This window comes from Ascaphus truei, chromosome 9 (assembly GCF_040206685.1).
Source record: "Ascaphus truei isolate aAscTru1 chromosome 9, aAscTru1.hap1, whole genome shotgun sequence".
In the NCBI taxonomy this organism is placed as follows: domain Eukaryota; kingdom Metazoa; phylum Chordata; class Amphibia; order Anura; family Ascaphidae; genus Ascaphus; species Ascaphus truei.
In genome coordinates, this window is record NC_134491.1 from 26757483 (window position 1) to 26776819 (window position 19337).

General features: G+C 44.6%; 1 protein-coding gene across 1 annotated transcript in view; it reads left to right on the plus strand.

Annotated features, from left to right (window-relative positions):
* The window catches only part of ITPR3 (inositol 1,4,5-trisphosphate receptor type 3), an 84273-nt gene that overhangs the window by 23777 nt on the left and 41159 nt on the right, over positions 1-19337 (plus strand). The window contains exons 9-21 of the mRNA XM_075615390.1: positions 6070-6211; positions 7570-7731; positions 8243-8415; positions 8927-9046; positions 10809-10991; positions 13905-14156; positions 14811-14955; positions 15679-15829; positions 16967-17166; positions 17587-17716; positions 18171-18228; positions 18436-18601; positions 19049-19204. Coding sequence (XP_075471505.1) covers positions 6070-6211; positions 7570-7731; positions 8243-8415; positions 8927-9046; positions 10809-10991; positions 13905-14156; positions 14811-14955; positions 15679-15829; positions 16967-17166; positions 17587-17716; positions 18171-18228; positions 18436-18601; positions 19049-19204 — 2038 coding nt within the window. The remainder of the gene's footprint in view (positions 1-6069; positions 6212-7569; positions 7732-8242; positions 8416-8926; positions 9047-10808; positions 10992-13904; positions 14157-14810; positions 14956-15678; positions 15830-16966; positions 17167-17586; positions 17717-18170; positions 18229-18435; positions 18602-19048; positions 19205-19337) is intronic.

Sequence of the window (19337 nt, forward strand, 5' to 3'; positions counted from 1 at the left end):
TTTTCTCTCTGCTCTCTTTCTCTCGCTCTCTGCTCTCCCTCTTTCTCTCTCTCTTTTCTCTCTGCTCTCTTTCTCTCGCTCTTTCTCTCTCTCTTTTCTCTCTGCTCTCTTTCTCTCGCTCTCTGCTCTCACTCTTTCTCTCTCTCTTTTCTCTCTGCTCTCTTTCTCTCGCTCTCTGCTCTCACTCTTTCTCTCTCTCTTGTCTTTCTTTTCCCTCTTATGTATTTCTCTCGTACGTCATTTTCTCTTTGTGTCTCTTCCTTCCTGTATCCTTTCCTTTTCATGTCTGTTTTTACCCCTGTGATTTAACCCTTCCCCTCCCAATCACCTTTCCCAGCCTGTCCACAGGCTGCAGCTCCTGCCCCACGCTGCACTACTTGGGGCCCCGCCCCCTGACCTAGGCTCCGCCCACCCGTGCAGGCCCTGCAGAGGAAGGAATTAGCCATCTGTACTCCCTACTGCATCTCAGGGCCCGCCCCCTGACCCAGGCCCCGCCCACCTGCAGAGGAAGGGAATTCCCATCTGTACTCCCTACTGCATCTCAGGGCCCGCCCCCTGACCCAGGCCCCGCCCACCTGCAGGGGAAGGGATTTCCCATCTGTCCTCCCTACTGCATCTCAGGGCCCGCCCCCTGACCCAGGCCCCACCCACCTGCAGAGAAAGGGATTTCCCATATGTCCTCCCTACTGCATCTCAGGGCCCGCCCCCTGACCCAGGCCCCACCCACCTGCAGAGGAAGGGATTTCCCATCTGTCCTCCCTACTGCATCTCAGGGCCCGCCCCCTGACCCAGGCCCCGCCCACCTGCAGAGGAAGGGATTTCCCATCTGTCCTCCCTACTGCATCTCAGGGCCCGCCCCCTGACCCAGGCCCCGCCCACCTGCAGAGGAAGGGATTTCCCATCTGTCCTCCCTAATGCATCTCAGGGCCCGCCCCCTGACCCAGGCCCCACCCACCTGCAGAGGAAGGGAATTCCCATCTGTCCTCCCTACTGCATCTCAGGGCCCGCCCCCTGACCCAGGCCCCACCCACCTGCAGAGGAAGGGATTTCCCATCTGTCCTCCCTACTGCATCTCAGGGCCCGCCCCCTGACCCAGGCCCCGCCCACCTGCAGAGGAAGGGATTTCCCATCTAAACTCCCTACTGCATCTCAGGGCCCGCCCCCTGACCCAGGCCCCGCCCACCTGCAGAGGAAGGGATTTCCCATCTGTCCTCCCTACTGCATCTCAGGGCCCGCCCCCTGACCCAGGCCCCGCCCACCTGCAGAGGAAGGGATTTCCCATCTGTCCTCCCTAATGCATCTCAGGGCCCGCCCCCTGACCCAGGCCCCGCCCACCTGCAGAGGAAGGGATTTCCCATCTGTCCTCCCTACTGCATCTCAGGGCCCGCCCCCTGACCCAGGCCCCGCCCACCTGCAGAGGAAGGGATTTCCCATCTGTCCTCCCTACTGCATCTCAGGGCCCGCCCCCTGACCCAGGCCCCGCCCACCTGCAGAGGAAGGGATTTCCCATCTGTCCTCCCTACTGCATCTCAGGGCCCGCCCCCTAACCCAGGCCCCGCCCACCTGCAGAGGAAGGGATTTCCCATCTGTCCTCCCTACTGCATCTCAGGGCCCGCCCCCTGACCCAGGCCCCGCCCACCTGCAGAGGAAGGGATTTCCCTCTTGAGGGAATTAATGTGCCCTAAAGAATTACAGAATTAATGTGTGATCTGATGAGTGCATGTGAATAAATTGAATGTCATCAGCTATTATTATGATGACTAAATTAAATGTAAATTATAATGTTTCCTGGTGACTACTAAGTATAGTATAATGTATATTTAATGTATATATAATATGTATATGTATAACTATATGTGCAGGGGGCCTCCGACAGGGGGAGAGATCGGGCCCCCCAAGAGCAGGGACCCCCGGCCCATAGCTACGCCCCTGTATGTATATATATATATATATATGTATGTATGTATGTATATATATATATATATATATATATATATAAAATGAGATATGTTAATATAATATGTATATATATATATATATATATATATATATATAAATAAATAAAATGAGATATGTTAATATAATATGTGTATATATATAAATAAATAAAATGAGATATGTTAATATAATATATATATATATATATTGAAAGAGTCTGGGTTCTTGCAATCCAAGCAAATTTTAACCCAAGGCCCTAGTTTTGGTTTCTGACTCGCCTCGGATCTCACAATATTTCATCCCCCTTATGGCACCGGTGTTGGCAGGGGAAGGAAGGGAGTATTGGAGACTGCAGAGAGGAGCATAAAATAAATAATAATAAATGATGTCTTCATTTAATTATTTCTAAAAATATTAATTAATGTGACTGATTAGATAACAAGTTCAGTAATTAAGCACAAACAAACCACCCTCCATTCGACTTGTCTCAGTCAATCAATCCAATCCAGAATACTGTAGTTCCTCTATTTGAGTTTAGTTACCATCTGGGACTGGTAATATTCAGAAATATTGTATTTTTTTATCACCACCACCTGACCCGTCTCCTGTGTATCTTTAAACCAGTCAATCTGTTCCAGATGGTTTTACCAACAACTGCTGAACTATAATAACTAACACACCCTTATCTGTGATGGTGGTTGTATAAAAATAATATATATATATATATTACTACGTACTACTCTAGGCATAAAGATTGCAATCACCACCTGACCTTTCTCTGTCAGAATGTAGAAATATATATACATATAGTTAGCTTGTCTGCCTGGACCAGTTAAAATTAATGGATATCCCGGCTTCAGTGCAGGTGGCTCAATCACAGGCGCAGTCGAAAACTGCATCACCTGTGCTGAAGCAGGGATATCCTTAAAACCTGACCTGTTGAGAGGTCTTGAGAACTGGAGTTGATCACCCCTGCTTTATATATATATATATATATATATATATATATATATATATATATATATTCACTGTAATTTATTAGGTTACTGTGGGCCTGGTCAGCATATAAGCCAAGGTAATGAGTATATAGCGATCAGATCATGTGTAATTGCTTGCTGTAATCTCACAGTATAAACGCCAGCCCCACCCAGCCCTGCGGGAAACGCTCACATCTCTACATGCACAGCCGTGGTGAGAAGCCCTAACTACAATCCTGCCCCATACACTGCACGGCCCGTTAGAAGGGAGGAGTCCCCCTCTTAACCCATTCAGGCTGCTTCCAAATTATTTCCCTCCATTTTACATATCCCTATAGCCCCCCAGTCCCTATAGAAATTACCTCTATTCCTCTGCAGCCCCAGTTCCAGGGGGACCAGATTGTCCAACATTAAAAAAAATATCTATAAAACAAATGACGTCACATAAAAATAAATCTTATAATGGTATTTGTATAATAGCATCCCCAATTATGCTGAATTATTGATTGTACTCATGGTACAGAGCATTACTGCATTACCTTGAGCTGCCGGTAATTTGCATTTACCAGTATATTTAAAATGTTTACTCTTTGATATGATCGATCACATAAAACCGTGCAGTGTTTATTCTTCCGGTTTTAAGTGAGTCCAGACGGGGAAAAGCTAACAGCTGGGACATTTGAACAATTTTGAGTAAATGGTCGGGACCCCAGGACATTTATTGAGAAAACGGGACATCTGATCACCCCACCCAGTGCCTATAAAAATGACCTTTACTTTGCCTCTATCCAGAGTTTCGCTGCAGAATTTTCCATGTAGCCTCAATCTCTATAGCAGGGGTAGCCAACTCCAGTCCTCGAGAGCTGCCAACAGGTCAGGTTTTCAGGAGATCTCTGCTTCAGCACAGGTTTCTGTCAAAGATTGAGCCACCTGTGCTGAAGCTGAAGGGATATCCTGAAAACCTGCTCTATAGAAATCCCCTTTAAGGACCCGCTGCGGTCGGCAGTGCGCGCGCGCGCGAGCCACCAGCCCCTTACCTCCAGTCTGGAGGTCCCCGCTGCCTCCTTCCGATGTGGCTGACTACGTACTGTGACGCGTCAGCCGGCCGGAGCTACAAGCTTCTGGTGATTTAGAAGCGCTGACGCGTCACGTGGTGCATGAGGCAGCCAATGAGGAGGGGAGGATGGGAGCTGTCTGGAGCTATGGGAGGGAAGCGTCTTGGTATGCATAGTGTGCCTGTGTGTGTAATGGCCCCTCCCCCCCACGTCATGGCCGCGCCCCCCCACCCGTTTTGGTCACGCCCCCCGTGCCGATACTAGTTAACTGCAGACCGCAGATCGCGGTGCAGTGACTTGCACGCGCCCCCGGCAAGCAAGGCGGCCGTGCGGGCGCATGCAGCGGGGCCTGAGCCTTACTTTCCCTGTGACACAGTCCCTACAGAAACCCCCCATTTTAAACCAAACCCCAAACTTAACCATCAAACCTGCAAGCGGTTTCCAACCGCAGAGAAATATCCGTGGAGAATTCTTTCCTGAAGACCTCTTAACTTTGGCCATCGTTCCGAATCCCCTAATAAACTCCCTTGTAAGTCATGCTTTTGGATCACCTGCAGCGTCCTGATCTCATTTAGGGCCAATTCATTAAGTAGCCCCCAACTACAGCTGTACAGTATATTCTGTAGGATTTGTCCTTGTGACTTTTTGGGTTTCAGTTTTGGGGATAAACTTGCAAAGCTATTAAACATCTTGCATTGTGATGTGCTAGATGGCTGAGTGCTTTCAGAACAAATACTATATACATTGAGCTGCTTCTGTCGCACCCTATTTATTTAGGGTTATTTATAGGATGTGTTGGTTTAGGCCCTTTTATCAATAGGCCGTAACCTATTGTTAGTTCAGGGTATTGTTAAACATTTCCCTTATCTGCTCCCTGCACATTTGCCATGTAACAATGAGCATCCGTTGGCTACACAAACACAGATAAGAGCATGACCCCACTGAGCAACATATGTCAGATCTGTGATACTCGACATCATTATACAGCACAGCATGTTAATTATCAGTATATAGATACTCTTCATCATTAAACAGCGTGGTATGTTTATCATCAGTATACAGAGCTGATGACATGGGTGTCACATAAGTGCCTTTACATTGGCCTGGCTCTATATAAGTCGATGAGCTGAGCTGTTTGGGACTGAGAGGCACAGTACGGGGCGTATACATAATTTAGGATGTATACGCCCCAGGGTACTGTTTCCAGTCTGGTCCTGTCGAACGCACAGGAGGCCTCTGTCTCTGCTATTAAATTGTCTCTGGTGATCTCTCTCTGAATGGTAAAAATCCCTAATCCTCCACACCCTTATGACTTCATTTTCTTCTGTCTGAGACCTGTATGGGGCGGGGAGAACAGGGATTAGAGAAAATGTAACCTTCTGCCAGCACATAGCTCCATAAAACCGCTCCCTATTTTCCTCCTATTTCCCAAAATAACGGCTCCCTATGACGACATCTATCGCTTTATGTAACTACTCCTATTATCCCATATAACCGCTCCCTATAACTCCTCCTATTGCCCCATATAACCGCTCCCTATAGCTCCTCCTATTGCCCCATATAACCACTCCCAGTAACTCCTCCCATTGCTCCATATAACTACTCTTTATAACGTCTCCTATTGCCGCATATAATGGTCCCCTATAAGTCCTCCTATTGCACCATATAACCCCACACTATAATTCCTTGACAACTGGGTTCTGTGTGCAGGATGGTGGGCATCTGATGGTAATGGGGTCATGTTATGTAGGATAATGGGTCTGTAGTAGTAATGGGTTCCTTTTGTACAATTGTTGGTCTCTTGTAGTAAGGGCATGCTATTGTAGGAAGCAGGGGGGGTGTCTCTGGTAGTAATGAGGTCTTGTAGTAGGATGCAGGGTCTTGTTGTAGGGGGGAGTCTCTTGTATTAATAGGGTCCTGTTGTAGGATGGCGAGTCTCTGGTAGTGTAAAGTCCTGTTGTTGAATGGGGGAGGGGGAAGTTTACTACTTTAGGATCCTGTTGAAAGATGGAGGAATCTCTTTTGGTAATTGGGTTCTGTTGTAGGATAAGGGCTCTCTGGTAGTAATGGGATTGTGTTGACTCTCTCTCTCTCTGTAGATTTGCCATCAAGCTCCTGGAGGATCTGGTCTTTTTCGTGGTGGATGTTGCCAATAATGGTCAGAATGTTCTGGACATCATGATCATTAAACCCAACCGGGAGAGGCAGAAACTGATGAGAGAACAGAACATCCTCAAGCAGGTGAGAGGTTAGGTGGGAATGTGGGTCAATGAATTCTGTTCTTTGGACTCTGTTACTTTGCATCTTCGGTTGGGTTCTTAAGGTTCCTCCCTTTTAGATTCAGTTTGGTTCTCCTGCCTGGGTTCCTTCTCTTTGTTCTGTTAGTTTTCTTGTTCGGTTGGTTCTATTCTTGGTTATGTCTCTTTGCTTCTGTTGTTCTCTCCTTGCGTTGGGTTTTTGAGGTTCTTCTCGTTTGGTTCCATTGGTTCTTTTGCTTGGTTCTGTCCATTGGTTTTTCCCCAGCTGTTGAGTTGTGATATTTGGGCTCTCTTGGCTCATATTTTACAGTGTTGCCTTGATATTTATAAAATATTTTACCAGGAAGTAATACATTGAGAGTTACCTCTCGTTTTCAAGTATGTCCTGGGCATAGAGCTGGGCATAGTCTCTTGGTTCTCTTCTCTGAGTAATATAATTTGAGTTCTTCTTGGGTACTGATGTTTGGGCTTTGCTGGTTCTCATACAATTCTCTCCTTCGTTAGCTTCCCCCATTTTATTTATTTTCCTCTTTATCCCTTATCGTTCTCCTTTCTTTCTTTCTTTCTTTCTTTCTTTCTTCCCTCATTTTTAAGTGTTTGCCCTCTTCATGCATTCTTCTCTCCCCTCTCTTGTGTCTGGGCCACAAATGATTTATTAATGGTAGAGCGAACGGCTCAGGGAGTAAAGACCCTGGCACGGAGTTTGAAGCCGGGGAACCTGGTTCAATTCCCAGTGTCGGCTCCTTGTGACCGTGGGCAAGTCACTTTATCTCCCTGTGCCTCAGGCACCAAAAATATAGACCAGTGATTTCCAACCTTTTTTGTTTGGAGGAACCCTTGAAGTATTTAGAAAAATCTCGGGGAGCCCCTCTCTGGCTGACACATATTAGGTTCGAGTGGGGTCAGTCACAACATTTCACACCTCACGAGCCACCTCTATTTCCCACCCTCTACGCATGTATTTCTCTCCCATCCATCTCACTAACTATCCCCCCTCCCGCCTCGCATGTATTTATCCCTTGCGTCTCACTCTTACTCCCTCTTTTCCTCACTCACTCACTCCTGCCCCCCTCTCTTCTCTTACTCGCCCCTACCTTCCGTCAATTACCCCACTCTCAATCCACCCTACAAAATACATACCAAAAAAAACCACCACCAGGGGGGGTCTGTGGTCCATAGGAGGAACCCCTGAGACTGCTTCAAGGAGCCACTGATATAGATTGTAAGCTCTACGGGTCAGGGACTGTGTCTGCAAAATGTCTCTGTAAAGCGCTACGACAAAAAACAATAGCAGCGGTATACAAGAACAAACAATTATTATAACCTGTTTTCCTCATTCAGATCTTTGGGATCCTAAAGGCTCCCTTTAAGGATAAGGGGGCTGAGGGTCCTCTTCTGAAGCTGGAGGAGCTCTCTGACCAGAAGAACGCTCCGTACCAGTACATGTTCAGACTCTGCTACCGGGTCCTGCGTCACTCCCAGGAGGATTATAGGAAGAACCAGGTATGGGGAACCCAGGACGTTGGCCTCACCTTCATTATATTGTGGAATCTGGACCTCATCTGTGTTATAGGGTGAAATCTGGACCTCATGTTCATTATGAGGTGCAATATGCACGCATTATGATTTCTATATGAGGCATATTATCACACCCCAACACCGGGGAATGTATGATATCCCACATCATCTCATGGGTCAGGTCCCTTTTGGTCTCTTGCCACTTAAGTCACTAACACACCTTCTCTTTGTTTCCTCTATTTCTCTTATTTCCTCCCTTCGTCCTCTCCCTTTCTTTCTTATATTCCGTCATCTTTCATTTTTTTTACACTCTCTTCTCTGCGTCTCTTCCTTTCACCTCTACATCTCTTAACGTTCTTCTCTTATATCTTTATCCCCGTTCCCTTTTCCCCCTCACTCCTTTTTCCTCGATCCATCCCTAACCCCTCTAACTCTCTCTACCCCTATCTCTCTCTCTCTTTTCCTCCATCCCTCCCTCCCTCCCTCCCTCCCTCAGGAGCACATAGCCAAGCAGTTTGGGGTCATGCAGTCCCAGATCGGCTATGACATCCTGGCTGAGGACACTATCACTGCTCTACTCCACAACAACCGCAAACTCCTGGAGAAGCACATCACCAAAACCGAAGTGGAGACCTTTGTCAGTCTGGTCAGAAAGAACCGGGAGCCGCGGTGAGTCTCAGCCAATGTCACTGCCCTACTCTTTACCAGTCATGGACCCAATGATCATTGTCCTTTTCAGATGGTGGATAGGTGAATAGGCCTCTTAAATTAACCCTGCTTACGACACCCAGAACTCTCTTATCAAACTTCGGTGGATGGGCCATTGGAGGTATGGTGGAGATCTGGCAGACCTAGTGGTAACTGCCTTTGAAGTGGGTGAAACCACTGCAGTTACAGCTCCCTGTGACACTGCACATCAAAGTAGTCGCAAAAATTAGACACTGCGATACGATGTTTTAGAGATTTTTTTTTTTTGTTCGCAATATCCCCCTTAACTAGAACATCACAAAAAAAGGATACCTTGAACATTTTGTGTTGACCCTCCCTTTCTTCAGTGCGTTCACCCGGTTTGTCACTGCAGTGGCCCAACACAGCCAGACCCACAAATGTTATTATTTAACATGGCCTGCAGCAATTTTACAGGAGTTCTGTCCTGTATCTCCCCTTAACCCTCTTCTAGGTTCCTGGACTACCTCTCTGACCTATGCGTGTCCAATCATATTGCGATCCCGGTGACACAGGAACTGATCTGTAAGTGCGTCCTGGACCCCAAGAACAGTGACATCCTCATCAAGACAGAGTGAGTAAACTGGAACTCTGTATGATGTCATACATATTTACGACCTCACCTGTACATAGTTACATAGTAGATGAGGTTGAAAAAAGACATGCGTCCATCAAGTTCAACCTATGCAAACTTTAGACAACAGATACTTTATCCTATATCTATACTTACAGTATAGTGATCCAGAGGAAGGCAAACAAAAAACCACAGTGATACATCATCCAATGATCTCTCATAAGGGGGAAAATAAATTACTTCCTGACTCCAAGAATTGGCAATCAGATTAATCCCTGGATCAACATCCTTCTCATGTTTACTTATTTGCTATATCCCTGTATACCTTTCCTTTCTAAAAAGATGTTCAACCTTTTTTTGAACAAATCTATTGTATCTGCCATCACAGTCTCCATGGGTAATGAATTCCACATTTTAACTGCCCTTACTGTTAAGAACCATTTGCTTTGTTGCTGGTTAAATCTCCTTTCCTCCAACCGAAGGGGATGGCCCGTGTCCTTTGTACTGTCCTTGGGAGGAATAGTTCTTTTGAAATCTCCTTGTACTGTCCCTGAATATATTTGTATATACAGTAGTTATCATATCCCCTCTTAGACGCCTCTTTTCTAATGTAAATAAATCTAATTTAGCTAGCTTCTCCTCATAAGTTAGATTGTTCATCCCCTTTATTAATTGGTGGCTCTTCTCTGCACTCTCTCTAGTTTTCCATAATGTCTTTTCTAAGGAGTGGTGCCCAAAATTGTACTCCATATTCAAGGTGTGGTCTTACAAGGGAGTAATGCTTTATAAAGGGGCATAATGATGCTTACTTCCCTTCCATCCATTGTCTGTTTAATGCAAGATAAGATCTTGTTTGCCTTTGCAGCTACTGCATGACTTTGGGCACTATTGCTAAGCCTGCTGTTAACCAGCACTCCTAAATCCTTCTCCATCGAGGATTCTCCTAATTTATCCCCATTTAATTTGTAAGTCCCCTGTTTATTCTTGCTTCCTAAATGCATAACCTTACATTTATCTGTATTAAACCTCATCTGCCATTTACCTGCTCAAGTTTCCAGTCTCCAAGTCCTTCTGGAGAGAAATTACATCCTGCTCTGATTCTATCTACTACCTTACACAATTTAGTATCATCAACAAAGATGGAGACTTTGCTCTCTATGCCAACCTCAAGGTCATTAATAAACAAGTTAAAAAGCACGGGTCCCAGTACCAATCCCTGTATCGTCTGAATATATAGGTTATCAGCTTCAATTACCTCACACATATCTTCTGATCATATATGATGTCGCTAGCTTCAATAACCTCAGACATATCTTCTGATGATATGATGTCATGACCTTTTTATGACCTCAGAAATAGTTTCTGATATGTGATGTCATTAACTTTTGTGATCTGACATGTATCCTTAGATGATATATGATGCCATCAACATTCATAACCTCACATGTATCTTCTGACTATATGATGTCATCAGCTATCACAACCTCATAAATATATTTTTCTGACATACTGTATGATGTCTTTAGTGTTTTGTAACTTCAGAGGTCTCTTCTACATATTACATCCCATGTCATGTTCATTGTTTTAATCACAGGTGTCATGATGATGTCATAATATACTTTTCTAGAAATGACCTGACCTCATGAAATATTGTGACCTCACAAATAATCTTGTGATGTCATAAGCTTTGATGACCTCACAGGTGTCATAATGATGTTATAAGCGTTGTGTGTCACTTCCTTAACCAGCGTGTCTTCTGCAGGCTGAGGCCGGTGAAAGAGATGTCTCAGTCTCCGGAGTATATGAGTATCGAGTACTGTGAGGAAGAGGTGTGGCTGACCTGGACAGATAAGAATAACGACCCCCATGAGAAGAGCATCCGACAGCTGTCCCAGGAGGCGCGGGGCGGGAATGGTCACGATGAGAATGTGCTGACGTACTACAGGTGAGATATATAGCAAAACAAAAATACTAAAACCAGCGCTAGACCAAATTATTAAACAGTGCGGTGCACCAATTACATATATATATATATATAAGCAGCCTGGTAATTCTACTATGGGAACTATCTCAAAAGTTACCCCACAACAATTACAAATACAAACATAGAAATGAAACCTGGCGCATGTGTACAAAGATAATGTGAATAAACAAATGTTAATGTGACAAAATCAATGTGAATAAAAGGATATAAGTGACTGAATTGAGCGGTGTCCTTCCTTTCAGATACTGAATGGTGAATGAATAGACAATGGACTCAAAAGTTTCTCCTTTGCAGCAGATTGTTATCCTGTATTGTGAGACAAAAACCAGGGACAAAACATTGCGCAGTATTGTAATTTCAGCAACGAAGTCCTCCCATTTGTGACTCAAATGCCCACTTACTAAATTTAGAGTAGGCAGCATGCAGTGGAGAGAATCTGTATATAGGTTCTTCTAGGCCCAGACGTTTCCGGGTTAGCAGGAACCCCACGTGGTGTTCCCGATCCCGATGGGCACTAAAAGAAACCCCTTCTCAGGAAAATGTCTCCTTAATCTGTTCCCGATCTCCTGTATATATTCTCCAACAAGGGATGAAAAGAAACAGAGGATTGCGCAATATCTAAAAAACTTTAATAACGCCTCCAGAACTCGAACAGAATTATACTCACAAGGATCGTGAGTTTAAAATCGGGCGTTTCCATTTTGATTTTAAACTCACGATCCTTGTGAGTTTCTTTTAGTGCCCATCGGGATCAGGAATACCACGTGGGGTTCGTGCTAACCTGGAAACGTCTGGACCTAGAAGAACCTATATACAGATTCTCTCCACTGCATGCTGCCTACTCTAAATTTAGTAAGTGGGCATTTGAGTCACAAATGGGAGGACTTCGTTGCTGAAATTACAATACTGCGCAATGTTTTGTCCCTGGTTTTTGTCTCACAATACAGGATAACAATCTGCTGCAAAGGAGAAACTTTTGAGTCCATTGTCTATTCATTCACCATTCAGTATCTGAAAGGAAGGACACCGCTCAATTCAGTCACTTATATCCTTTTATTCACATTGATTTTGTCACATTAACATTTGTTTATTCACATTATCTTTGTACACATGCGCCAGGTTTCATTTCTAGGTGTGATATATACACTTGTACTGTGGGAGCACGTACGCGGGCACATGAACCACAAGTGAAACGCTTATGTATTAGTTTGTGAAATTGAGTGTGTGTGTGTGTGTGTGTGTGTGTGTGTGTGTGTGTGTGTGTGTGTGTGTGTGTGTGTGTGTGTGTGTGTGTGTGTGTGTGTGTGTGTGTGTGTGTGTGTGTGTGTGTGTGTGTGCGTGCGTGCGTGTATATATATATATATATATATATATATATTTGGAAGGGGAAAAAAAGAGGCGCATGCCACATAGCATAAATCTGTGTTGACATTTATTATCAAAAATAGGAGTTAAAAATAGCACACCTCCTATTTTTGATAATAAATGTCAATACGATTTATGCTATGTGGCATGCGCCTCTTTTTTTCTTTCTTCCAAATAGATTCTTGTGGATGCGAGTTCATCCTACTAGGATCTGCGGAACTGTCACGACACCCTATATCCTTTATTTATGGCCTTATATACTATATTGCCCCATATACTACATGGACTTTATCAATTCACAGTACTTTAGATTATTAGAATTGTCACACTCATATGTACAAACTTTTTTTGTCTGTGGTTCACTGTGTCACTACACTGATTATTTATGTGATTTTTACACAAACACCTTACTTTGATTGATTGTATTTATATATCTATATGATTCACAATACTATTGGAATACTACAGTAAGCGCTTACTTTTTATTTTGTAGATATATATATATATTGTGATGCCCACATCACGTTACAGTATCTTTTAGTCCCAGAATAAGGGTGGAAACATTGTATTTCTCTACACAGTGTTTATTTACAGGGTTAAATTATACACCAACGGGCCCACCGTCCCTTTAATTCAAAACAAATCATAAAAATAACACCTATTCCCTTTAGGGAAAACTAACTAAACATACTCCAGCCCTTTCTAATGGGGCCGCCAGCTAAACTGGTTACCTGCCCAAAACTTGCCCTATCATATCATTTAGCTCTTGGTCTGTTACTATTGGGGCTCCAGGTAATTCCTTCTGGACCCTACATGAGTTCTGAGAATCCCTCTTCTCTATAGTTGCAATAATATGGATAGGACATCCCTGCTTCAGCACAGTGTCGCGTCCTACCTTCTTCTTCCTGGGATTAAGACCCAGTCAGTCCCAGCAGACTCCACGACCACCGTCCAGCGGGTTTAAGGCTGTGCTTATAGTGCCGGCGATGGCGACGTGACGATGACGTCACGCTGCGGTCGCTGGAAAAATCGAATTGACTTGACTTCCAGCGATTGCGACCAAGCCGTTGCGCTGTCGCTTCTACTATAAGCGCACGCGACGGCGGCAATACATTTGTTTTGCCGCGACGTCGCTGTCGCCGGCACTATAAGTGCAGCCTAAGGGACTGTGCCAGCCTCTTCATTAGCTTGGGAGCACTTTCTCTCTCTCCCCTCTTTTTCTGGGGAAAGCAGTCTCTCTCTGAGCAAGTAATTTCCTGACTTTTAACTCACTATGCAATCAGGAGTCCAGCCTGCTCAATTAGTTTGCAGCTGCTGCTAGCTTCTCTAGGGAAAATTAACTCCCTGTAGACTGGAAAGCACACTATCTGCACCACTCCAGCCTATACAGGGACAGTTATTGTATCGCAATATATATACAGCATATAATACTATCTTACCTTGCCTCTACTTCTCCCCTCTTTTCTTTCCTCCCCTTTTTTGTCCCCACCTCCTCTCTTCCCCTCTCAGGTACCAGCTGAAGCTTTTTGCCCGGATGTGCCTGGACCGTCAGTACCTCGCTATCCATGAGATCTCCAAGCAGTTGGGTGTTGAGCTCATCTTCCTGTGCATGGCTGACGAGATGTTGCCCTTTGACATCAGAGCCTCCTTCTGTCATCTGATGCTGCATGTCCACGTGGACAGGGATCCCCAGGAGCTGGTAACCCCCGTCAAGTTCGCTCGTCTGTGGACTGAGATCCCTACAGCCATCACAATCAAAGAGTGAGGGACCCCAATGTTTAATGGGATGCCATGAGCTCTTATGACCTCACATGTCTGTTATGATGAACCCTTGTGACCTCAAAGGTCTAATGTCATGAGCTACTATAACCTCAAAAGGATTTTTCTCAGATGGCATATGATGTAATGAACTTTCATGACCATACAATTTATCAGGTGCCATGAGTGTTTGTGGCCTCACAGGTCTCTTCTTCAACATTCATGAGTTTACAAGTCTCCTCTTACTGTAACTTCTGGTCATAACCTCTTCCATAGATGACATCATGATCCTTTGTGACCTCACAAGCCACTGCTAAAAATATATTTTTATTGATATCTGATGTCATGATGTCTTGTGACCGCACAGGTCTCTCCTGATTTTCATAACCATGCAAATATCTACTTCTCACGTATGATGTAATGGGCTCATGTTACATCACAAAGATACTTGTGAAGTCATGATGACATTGTCATGGCAGGTAAGCCAATTGCATCATACGTCATTTGAAGACACTTATGAGGTAAGCAAATGAGAAGGCCTTTCGCATACATGAGAAGGACTCCAACCACCTCGGCCGGATGGCGATCTATGAACCCACAACCCCCCTCCACCCCTGGTGGTAATATTCTGACACACCCCCCTCGTTGCACCTACAGCTATGATTCCAACGTGAATGGCTCGAGAGAGGATAAGAAGAACAAGTTCACAAACACAATGGAGTTTGTAGAAGATTATCTGAACAACGTGGTCAATGAGGCCATGCCTTTTGCCAACGACGAGAAGAACAAGCTGACCTTTGAGGTGGGAGTCCAGTTTAAAATGAACACACTGTATAATAAATAATAAGTATCTCTATACACTGATAGTGAACACATTGTACGGTGTAATTTATACCAAATTTGTACTAACACGCTACTCGCCAAGAAACTCCGCACTAGAGCGCGAGCTGAGTATCTATATACTAATAATGAACACACTGCACTTTATAGTAATGAGTATTTATATACTAATAATGAACACACTGCACTTTATAGTAATGAGTATTTATATACTAATAATGAACACACTGCACTTTATAGTAATGAGTATCTATATACTAATAATGAACACACTGCACTTTATAGTAATGAGTATTTATATACTAATAATGAACACACTGCACTTTATAGTAATGAGTATCTATATACTAATAATGAACACACTGCACTTTATAGTAATGAGTATTTATATACTAATAATGAACACACTGCACTTTATAGTAATGAGTATCTATATACTAATAATGAACACACTGCACTTTATAGTAATGAGTATCTATATACTAATAATGAACACACTGCACTTTATAGTGATGAGTATTTATAAGCGAAATATGAACCCGATGCGCTGTATAATGATGCAAAGTATTTCTAAACACTGATAATGAACACACCGCACTGTATAATGATGCTGAGTATCTACACATAGATAATAAACATGCCCCACTGTATAATGCTGGCGGGTGTACGTGGCTTCTTCCTGTAGGTGGTGAGTCTGGCGAGACACCTGATATATTTTGGATTCTACAGCTTCAGTGAGTTGCTCCGACTCACGCGGACTCTGCTGGGGATCATAGACTGTGTGCAGAACCCACAGGCCATGCTGCTGCAGGCCATGTACAACGAGGACGGGACAGGTAGTCAGGCACCTTATATACATACAGAGGTTATATTTTGGGGATCTTCTTGCTCTGATGTTTGTTTCCCCTTGAGAAAGGTTCCTTAGAGAACTGAAACATCAGAGCAATAAACTACCTGTAGGGGAGTACCAATATGTTAATTGGTTGTGTTCTGTACTACATGCATACTGCTGTATACATTATTAGAGTACCCCATTTTTTCACACACTTAAGTTGGAGTACCTCAATGATTTGCTACGTGTGTGTGTATATATTATATAATGGAGTATTAAAAACCGGGAGAAACATACATATACAGGCATACCCTGGTTTAAGGACACTCACTTTAAGTACACTCGCGAGTAAGTACATATCGCCTAATAGGCAAACGCAGCTCGCGCATGCGCCTGTCAGCACGTCCTGAACAGCAATACTGGCTCCCTACCTGTACCGAAGCTGTGCGCAAGGGGGAGACTATAGAGCCTGTTACAAATGCGTTATTTACATCAGTTATGCACGTATATAACGATTGCAGTACAGTACATGCATCGATAAGTGGGGAAAAGGGAGTGCTTCACTTTAAGTACATTTTCACTTTACATACATGCTCCGGTCCCATTGCGTACGTTAATGCGGGGTATGCCAGTATGTTGTGTGTGTACCTATTTATATATAAATTCCCACATTATAAAGATTTTCAGACCCATATTTATTAAGCTGCACCATTCTATAAGACAATTGGGTCCAAGTACAGAATAAAGGAGAGTACAAGACTCATTGTCTTTTCTATAAGACACCTTTCAGCGCCTGAAACACCCTCTGGCCTATTCCCTTTCTAATATATTCTATTATTATTTGCTTATTTCTTAACCTTTAAAAAAAATGTTAAAATTGAGGATTACTAATTAAAAAGTAGCTGTAATAGGACATCCCAAGAGTTAGGAGTGACTGAGAGGAGGGGTGGCGTGAGACTCTTTCTCTTGGGTAGGGTCGGTGGTATACAGTTTCTTCCAAGATATTGACCGGGGTTCAAGTCTCTGCCAAAAGCAGGAGGGTCTTATATGGTTTAAATAATAGGATCATTAAAAGGTTTTTATTGGAAGAAGGGTTCTTATCTGTCCCGCCCCCCTAACCCCATTGCTCCTCTTCATTCAGGGAAGAATGTCAGGAGGTCCATCCAAGGTGTTGGGCAGATGATGTCCACGATGGTACTGAATAGGAAGCAGTCAGTGTTCAACTCGTCCCCTTCTCTAAACTCTGTGGTCAGTCAGGAGACCCAGGTTAAGAGGAAGAGTGTGGAGAGTGAGAACATCACAGTAATGGAGACCAAGCTGAAGATACTGGAGATCTTACAGGTGGGAAAGAGAGGAATATGTTATTCACTGGACAGCAGACATTCTCACTGGTGGGCAGATTCGCTCACTGGCAGGCAGTCTCACTCACTGGGAGGTAATCTCACTCAGTGGCAGGCAGTCTCACTCACTGGGAGGTAATCTCACTCAGTGGCAGGCAGTCTCACTCACTGGGAGGTAATCTCACTCAGTGGCAGGTAATCTCACTCAGTGGATTTTAGTTTCCCATAAAATGGCTCAGTAGTACATTTCAAGCAGGTGGCAGCATTATCCAATCAGAGTGTTCCGTTTCAGAAACTTACACTCCTGATACACCCACAATCTCTGAGGGGTGAGGAATTTGTGCTACAATCCCTTTTACAATGATATAGAGTTAACGTGTCTTTGCCTGATACTCACATGGCCATTAATCCCACTTTTCAGTTCATCCTCAATGTGAGACTGGATTATAGGATATCGTACCTTCTCTCTGTCTTCAAGAAGGAATTTGTTGAGGTTTTCCCCATGCAGGACAGCGCTGCGGATGGAACAGCCCCAGCGTTTGATTCCACAAGTGAATAATCCATATCATTTCTCCCTATAACTCCTCCTATTGCTCCATGTAACTACTCCCTATACCTCCTCCTATTTCCCCATATAACCGCTCCCTATAACTACTATTTCCCCATATAACCGCTCCCTATAACTCCTCCTATTTCCCCATATAACCGCTCCCTATAACTCCTCCTATTTCCCCATATAACCGCTCCCTATACCTCCTCCTATTTCCCCATATAACCGCTCCCTATAACTCCTCCAATGGCCCAATATAACCGCTCCCTATAACTTCTCCTATTGGTCCATGCAACCGCTCCCTATAACGCCTCCTACTGCCTTATATAGCTGCTCCCTATAACGCCTCCTACTGCCTTATATAACCGCTCCCTATAACTCCTCCTACTGCCTTATATAACTGCTCCCTATAACTCCTCCTATAACTCCATATAACCTCTCTCTCACTGTTGCAGATGCTGCTTTGAATTTGGATCGTATAGGAGAGCATGCAGAAGCTATGTTTGGTGTCGGGTAAGAATATCAGGATTCCATCCCAGAGGTGTCTGCACTAAGTTCAGGATCCCACCTATGAGGCCCCTACACTAATGTCAGGGTCCAGCCCAAGAAGTGGCTGCACTAATGCATCCATATTTTGTTTGCCAAGGCAGTGAAGGGGTTTTGCTCTGCAGTGCAGAGCGTGGCACCCGTGCAGAGCATTGTGTGTGTGTGTCTCTGCAGGAAGAGCATCAGCATGCTGGAGGTGGACGATGAAGGAGGAAGGATGTTCCTGCGGGTTCTGATCCAGCTGACCATGAATGATTATCCATCTCTCATCTCCGGCTCCCTGCAGCTGCTCTTCAAACACTTTAGCCAGAGGCAGGAGGTGTTGCACACCTTCAAACAGGTAACAGGACCGACGGAGAGAGAGGGAAGAGAAGGAAGGAAGTAGAACAAAAGCGAGAGAAAGATGCTGCAGGTCTTTAAACCGGTAACAGAGTTGAGGGAGGGAGAGAGGAAGAGAGAGAAAAGTGCTACACTACACACCTTCACGCAGGTGACAGGACCTCGGGAGGGAGAGAGCTGGAGTCAGAAAAAGAGATCGAGAGAGCAAAATAAAATAAGTGATTCCAATGTTTTACACTTATCCTTGTGTGTCTCCCTCTTCACCGTCTTCCTCTCCCTCCCTCTTCCCTGTCTTTCTCTTTCCCCACTCACTGTCTTTCTGACCTACTTTCCCTCCCATCTACTCCCCCTCTCTCTCCCTTGTCACTCTTCCTCTGTCTCTCTCTCCCTCTCCCACCCCACTCCTTCCCGCCCCACCCTCTCGCCCTCTCTCCTCCCCCTCTCCCAGGTGCAGTTGCTGATCTCCGGTCAAGACGTTGAGAACTACAAGACTATCAAGTCAGAGCTGGATAGACTAAGGACCATGGTGGAGAAATCAGAGCTCTGGGTGGACAAGAAAGGGAACGCTGGGGGAAGCAGCTCCGCTGATGGGAACAAGAAAGAGGTACATGCCGGGAATCCCCACGGGTCACTTCGTAGCTTCCGATGCGTTGTAAACACAGTAGTTCTCTAGAATGTTCCATCTCCATTACATAGGTTCTGAAGTTCTCACCTGTACCTTCCCTTTATTAGTCTTC